Source organism: Mastomys coucha, unplaced genomic scaffold (assembly GCF_008632895.1).
Source record: "Mastomys coucha isolate ucsf_1 unplaced genomic scaffold, UCSF_Mcou_1 pScaffold16, whole genome shotgun sequence".
Classification (NCBI taxonomy): domain Eukaryota; kingdom Metazoa; phylum Chordata; class Mammalia; order Rodentia; family Muridae; genus Mastomys; species Mastomys coucha.
This window is the reverse complement of record NW_022196898.1, coordinates 40998827-41006160: the sequence shown is the minus strand read 5'-3', so window position 1 is coordinate 41006160 and position 7334 is coordinate 40998827. Positions and strand designations below refer to the sequence as shown.

The 7334-nt window shown below is 41.2% G+C and overlaps 1 protein-coding gene across 6 annotated transcripts in view; it reads left to right on the top strand.

Annotated features, from left to right (window-relative positions):
- LOC116093329 (sperm mitochondrial-associated cysteine-rich protein-like) overlaps positions 1-1520 on the top strand; it is a 36548-nt gene extending 35028 nt beyond the window's left edge. For 5 of the 6 annotated variants that reach the window (XM_031374664.1, XM_031374662.1, XM_031374661.1 and 2 more), the window contains one exon: positions 1-1520. In XM_031374664.1, coding sequence (XP_031230524.1) covers positions 1-1154 — 1154 coding nt within the window. In that variant the 3' untranslated portion in view covers positions 1155-1520. The other variant, XM_031374666.1, reaches the window with a different exon arrangement.
- The last annotated feature ends 5814 nt before the right edge of the window (positions 1521-7334 follow it).

Below are 7334 nucleotides of genomic sequence, written 5' to 3'. Positions count from 1 at the left end.
GGCATCAGGAGCCACAGGAGCAGGAGCTGCACCTGGGACAGAGGCATCAGGAGCCACAGGAGCAGGAGTTGGACCTGGGACAGAAGCAGAAGCAACAGCAACAAGAACAGAAGCTGCAGTTGGGACAGCACCAGAAGCAGAAGCTGCGTGAACCGGAACTGCACCTGGGAAAGCAGCAGCACCAGGAGTCTCAGGAGCCAGACCTGCACCTGGGAAAGCAGCAGCAGCAGGAGCGACATGAACCAGACCTGCACCTGGGAAAGCAGCAGCATCAGGAGCCACATGACCCAGAACTGCACCTGGGAAAGCAGCAGCATCAGGAGCCACATGACCCAGAACTGCACCTGGGAAAGCAGCAGCAGCAGGAGTCTCAGGAGCCAGACCTGCACCTGGGAAAGCAGCAGCAGCAGGAGCCACATGAACCAGACCTGCACCTGGGAAAGCAGCAGCACCAGGAGTCTCAGGAGCCAGACCTGCACCTGGGAAAGCAGCAGCAGGAGGAGTCACATGAGCCAGACCTGCATCTGGGAAAGCAGCAGTATCAAGGGACTCAGGAGCCAGAACTACACTTGGGAAAGCAGCAGGAGTCACATGAGCCGGATATGGCAGAGGATCAGAAAGAGAAGCAGAAACTTTGTGAGCCAGAACTGTACCTGAGAAAGCAGCAGCACTGGGAGCCACATGACCCAGACCTGCACCTGGGAAAGCAGCAGCACCAGGATTCTCAGGAGCCAGACCTGCACCTGGGAAAGCAGCGGGAGTCACATGAGCCAGATATGGCAGAGGATCAGAAAGAGAAGCAGAAACTTTGTGAGCCAGAACTGCACCTGGGAAATCAGCAGCAGCAACAGATAGAGCATGAAGGCTGTCAAGGATCAAAAAGCCTGGGTCAGTCTCTTAAGCAAGAGAAAGCTTCAAGGGGGCAGCAGCTGGATGGCTCACACCTAGAACAGGACCCGGAACTCTTGGACCAGCCACTGGAGCAAGAACTAGGAGAGAAAGGTGAACAACGGGAAAGGAAGAAACATGAATTGGAGAACCTGACACAGCAGAAGCAGATAGTACCAAGCACTGACCGAGTCCAAGAGACTAAGCCAGTCCAGCCAGTGAAAGAAGACTTTGCTCACTACAGAGAAGCAGCAGCAGAACCATGAAGTGCAGTGAAGCCAAAACGAAAGCAGCCATTCCAGTGTCCCACAGACTCTCCAACCATCCCACATAAGGGAAGAGAGCCATCTACATTTCCTTAAGGTCCCTGACTGGCCTACTCATCCATGAATCTATCTGGCCCTGACCATCTTCTTGTCTATGGCAGGCTGGGTACAAGATATTATGGTCCAGGATCTACCCCAAGAAGCCCAATCTCAACCTTAGATATCACAGCCTCTTCCTGAGGCAGGAGGTGGGGGAAAAGGGGAGGCCTGTCAGTAGTTAGCAACTCTGATGTCACTCATAGTGCTGTGTCAGACTCAGTGAATCTGCACAATGTCTAATAAATCCTAAAATCCCGTGGTCCTGTACTAACTTTAGCCTTTTCTTGTCTGCTTCTCATTATATTTAACAGACTCTTTTAAAAAAAAAATCACAAAAAACGAGCTCAATGCGCACCAGTTGTGACTAGAGGCTTTGCCAATGATGGTCTATTAACCTTCATTCAATATCTTTGTGCACTAGTCAGACTCCAATCTTAGTCCACAGCAGAGCACAGCTCTCTGTTTCTCATCTCAGTTTAACTCCACATGAGAGGAGGAGAACTAGAACTATGCCTAGGATGTTTAGGCTCCACTTATGGGTTCTGATAAACATCTCTAGACCTTACTTCCTGGGCTTTCTTTTTTCCTTTTCCATTAATTAATTTATTTATTCATTTTACATCCTGATTGGTGCTTCCTCCTGATCCCCCCCCACAGGGTTTCTCCCCCACCATTCCCTTCTTCTCTGAGAGGAGTGGAATTACCCCTGTGTATCCACCCAGCCTGGCTCATCAAGTCTCTGCAAGGTTAGGTGCATTCTCGACCACTGAGGCCAGACAAGGCACCCCAGGTGAGGAACAGATTCCACAGACAGGCAACAGTTTTAGGGACAGCCTCTGCTCCAGTTGTGTGTGGGTGGGGTGGGGGCACATGGATACTGAGCCGTATATCTGCTATCTATGTGCCAAAGGCCTCTGTCCAGCCTGTCTATGCTCTGTGCTTGGGGGCTCAGTCTCTAAAATTAATTGTAGTATATGCTGTAAAAAACCATTTTTAAAAGTACAAAAATGACTCTGAGCTAGGTCCTCTGCCTATGGTTTTGTACCTTGGTGTTCTCATGGGATTCCCAACAGTATGAGTGTGTGTGTGTGTGTGTGTGTGTGTGTGTGTGTGTGTGTGTGTATGTGGTGTTTCTAACTCATTTACCTATGCTTAAGAACCTTTTCCTCCTACTGCGCTGCCTTGTCCAGCCTCGATATGAGGGCTTGTGCCTAGTCTTTTTGCATCTTGTTAGGCCATATTTGCTGGTTGTCCCTGTCCTTTATTTTGAAGGGAAATGGAGGAAGAGAAGACCTGGTGAGAGGTAAGGTTAGGGGAGGGACTTGGAGCAGTGGAGAAACTGCAACATGTAATGTATGAGAGAAAAAGAAAAGAAAAAACAGTACAAAATGTTAAATTATTCCTTGTCTTTTATATCATACCAAATTAAAACTAGAATCAATAGCCAAAGAAGCCTCAGAAACAACACAAATATTTAGAGACTGAAGAATACAAAAGTGTGGGTCACTGAGGAGTAAAGATTACAGAAAAAAAATTCCTAGAATGATTGTAAATGATAGAACAATCTAACAGATCTCTGGAATAAGGCAAAGCATTTCTAGGGAGAAGTCATAGAGATCTCAATTAATCTAAAAATGAGCTAAATTAAGATTCTAGAAAAACAGGGGGTCAAAACAGAATGCAGTACTAGAAATAAAATATAAAGCAGAAATTAATGAAATAGATATTAAAAGAATAATATATAAAAATCAACCAAGATTCAGGTCTTTGAAAAGATTGATAAGATTTAAGATACATATGCAAGCAATATTATAAGGACAAAATAGGTTACACTTAAGATTATACCTGTACATACAGATGTGCACACAATTGCAACTGATGAAAGAACAGCTCACTAAATTTGAGGAAATCAGGGAGGCGTTTATAGTAGAACTTGGAAGGACTTCCTACTTTTCTAGAATCTTAAGGCTCAGTTTTAGATTGTTTGAGATCTCTATGATTTATCCCTAGAAATGCTTTGCCTGTATCTCAGAGATCTGTTAGATTGTTCTATCATTTACATTCATTCTAGGAAATTTTTTTCTGTAATCTGTACTCCTCGGTGACCCACACTTCATTCAAAATTGTATTGTTCAGTCTCCAAATATTTGTGTTGTTTCTGAGGCTTCTTTGGCTATTGATTCTAGTTTTGTAAAGTCTATAGTCAAACTGGGAAAAAGAAACATAAAAAGTAGCCATCCAATTTGACAAGCATCATTTTTAAAGATGCTCCAACATCTTTAGATCTATGTATCTTAAAATGCACAAAACAAATCTCAATGGATCAAAGACCATAATTTAAAATTTGAAAGCTTCTCCCACTCTGAGGGCCTGCAACTTCCCTAGCTTGGATCCTTATAATCCACACACAGTGTGGAGACACAGGAGCTTCTAGCTAGTTCATCCAGAGATGGACTGAATCCCATAGTGCCTGGTCTCAGGATAGTGACACAGAGGAGTCATTGAGGTCTACCCTGGCTTCAGGGAGAAGATACTAAGGACATAAAATTCTCTAGCTAATTTCCTCCATCATGGTGAACAACATACTAAATATAAATCTGCGATTTTCTTGGGCATTGGTCCTTAGTTCTGAAACACCTACATAATGCAGACTGACTTGTAGCAAAACTGGAGCCAGGGTGCCACCTACAGCTCAAACACTGGCAAGACAAGAACAACCAATATGTATATTCTGACATCTTAGATTCTTCTGTCATGTTCATTTGATATAGGGTGTAATCGAATTCCTTTGGATACCGCATACTGACTTTCTTCACTGATGATGTGTATGCTGGTGACAGTGTGCTGTTGAAGTCTTTTATGCGTGCTGTATTTCAGCTAAGCTCTCTCGTTGGGCCTTGGAATTACCACATTTTGTAGTTAGGTACTTTGGTATGAGGTATGTATTTGGAATTCCTCGTTCTTCTTCCTGAATAGACCATTCTTATAGAATGACCTTGTCTCCTTTCTGATTTTGATTGAAAGGTTTTTTTTTTTTTTAACCTAAGCATAGATGCTCCTACTTTATTGGGGTTCCATTTGTTTGAAATATCTTCTTCAAATCCCTTGAATATCAATCCACTTGTGCCTGGATAGAGTTGGGCTTCTATTGTGTGCCTTATGGTTTAATCTTTTTTTTTTTTTTATAAATTCGCTTGATCTATTCTTTAAATTGGCACTCTTAACTCGTGTGATTACGATGCTCATTGATAGGTGAGGTCTTATTAGAGGCATTTCGTAGTTTGACTTTGTTACTTTGCTGTGTCTTTTCTTTCCTCTTTTTCAGCTTCTTGTGTGGGTACATACTTACTTTTATTTTAATTCCTTGCTGGTGTTTTTAGTTTGTCAGTCACAGATTTTTGTTTCATGTGTTGTTCACATGATACATAAAGAGACATCTTTTGATTATGACAAGTTATTTTGAATGATAACATCATACAATAAAAACTAAAACTTAAAAATCAAATATAGCAGTAAAGAAAGGGAGGACATGTGCTAATGAGACACTATCCTTGAGCTCCATTTGCCAAGCATGCTCAGTGTCTGATGACCTGGTTATGTCTTTGAATCTTATCACATTAATTTACCTTTTGCTTCAATTGTTTGTACTTTGGTTGTCACACCAAGCCTATGAATGCTTTTACAATGCTAGGGCACTATGAATCTGCTTTTATGGTTACTCTTACCAAGGAATTTCAAGCTTGTGTTTTCCTCTAACTCATTAACACCCCTGTCAGTTCAACAAACTACCATTAGCATTCCTTACAGAGCAGGTCTGTTGGTGATACATTTTTTAAAATCTTTTTCTGTGTCTAGAAGTGCCTTTATCTCACCTTCATTTCTAAAACATCATTTTGTTCACGTCAGCCATCTTCCTCAGTACAGTGCAGATGGCATAGCACCCTCTTCTGGCTCCTGAGATCTCTGCTCTCAAGCGTGTTTGCAAACTCCTCTATGCTGTTTATTTCCTTTGTTAACCTGAGAAGCTTTGTCTTTAGTAGAGAAAATGCTTAGTCAAGTTCTGCACAATACGAATTGCAGTTGTGTTTTACTTGGATATCTGGACTCTTATACATGTTTGGGAAGTTTTATCTTGAAGTAAGGATTCTACACCTTTAGCATCCTCTGATTCCCCTTAAATTTTAAGGGTATGAATATTTGCCTCTGTGTGTGTGTGTGTATGTGTATGTTTGTGTGTGTGTGTTCCAAAATTTCCATAATATCTCATACCTCCTCTCTACAAAATAAACTTTTTCATAAGCCCTTGCTATAAAAATCACCAGTCAGTTATGTTGTGCTCTATATTCTGCTCTTAACGTTTTTCTTTTTGGATTTTCTTTATGTTCCATTCTGTATATTAAAATTTTCAGCTTAAGTATTTTTGTTCTTTAACTTTCATATTTCTCTGCAAAGTTTCTGATAAGACTGCTGCATTTTTCCTCTGTGTTCTCTTAAATGTTCTTAACTTTCTTTGAAGGAGTTGTTTTATATTTCCTGTCAGAGAATTTGTGCACACTAGTTAGCATCTGCTCCATTCTGAAGGACACTTTTGAGAAGTCATGTTTCCCTGATGATGCTTGGTCCTTGATTGCATGCACCATGACATGCAATGAAGTATTATCTGTTGCAGTCCTTGTATTCTGGCTTGGTTTGCTCTCTCTTTTCAGAAATTTGAAGCATGCTGATTATGTTCTTTGACATTGAAATCACTTTATGACTTCAGCACTAGAAGCTGCTGTCATAGTGTCAAATCTTTTAGAAATCCAGGTCCAGCTTAGTCTATAGTTGTAGTTGGTGATTTTTTTTCAACTTGAGCAAGGCGTCTTTGCTGCCTCTTTCTTCAAACCTCTACTCTGATACCATTGTAGACTTTAGTGCTTTGTTCATCATCAGTGACATGTGACTATGAATCATAGAATTCTATCCAGTGCTGAGTAGATTTACCATATGTCACCAGCTCCAGTCTCCTGCTTAATACTTGCAACCATCCATGCCACAGTATTCTGCCAAATCTGTGACAAAAGCCTGTGGAGCTCAATACACCGCTGAATAAAACTAAGGTCCACATTGCTGTGTTCTTCTTATTTCTTAGATGGATATATGGCCCAAGGTGACTGAATTTTGCATTATTCAGTTCATTTATCCCAAATCATAGAAAAGTAAAAGGTACATAACATGTAGTGAGAAATCTCTGCTGGTTTTTAACTACCATTCAAAGCAAACTTTATAATTTGGAGAGTGAGGAGGCCTGAAAAGATTACTATAGTGAGTGACTTTTAGCTTATATTCTTTGGATAATTTACAAACAAAAATGAATCAAAATAATTTTTAAGCAATAACCTACCAAGGAGTGGAGCACCACACTGTTAAGGATTGCAAAAGGAAAGAGCATCCAAGAAGCTTAGTCTATATTCCACACTTTGTTTTTCCCCCTACCCACTAGTACTATTATATGTATCTGTAAGACTGATATTGAATAACTCTGATACTTAAGAAAGCATCCACAAAAGTTTAAGTAACTAGGTTTTATATGTGGGAGGACTTCAAATATATAGTGATACATGCGTCTCTTAAAGATTTAGAGTGAGTAGAAACATACCCTAAATATACGAATGATTCTACAAACAGCAATTGTTATTGAGCATTGGGGACAGGTTAGTCAGTGTCAAATGTATACACATATCTCATCTTCCCAGCACAACAGCACCTGAGGTATAGACAGGACAAGTTGCTTGCTCAAGGTCACTCTGTTAGTCACTGGGATTTAAACTCAGCTGTGCTCAGGTCAAGATACCATTTCCATAGTGAATGCTTTGCAATCCTCAGAGATGATCTATAGGTTCCTAAATGGTCTTCCATGGGCAGGAGGCATGTGACTGGAACTTTGAAGACTAGAAACCAGTGGACAGAGAACAAATAAGAGATACTAAGAGAGCTCTTAAGGAGAAACATCTAAGTGAGATGTGAGAAACTCTGTTGATGAATGGAATAGGGGACATGTAGGAGAGGGAGAGGGAGGGAGAGGGAGAGGGAGGAGAGGAG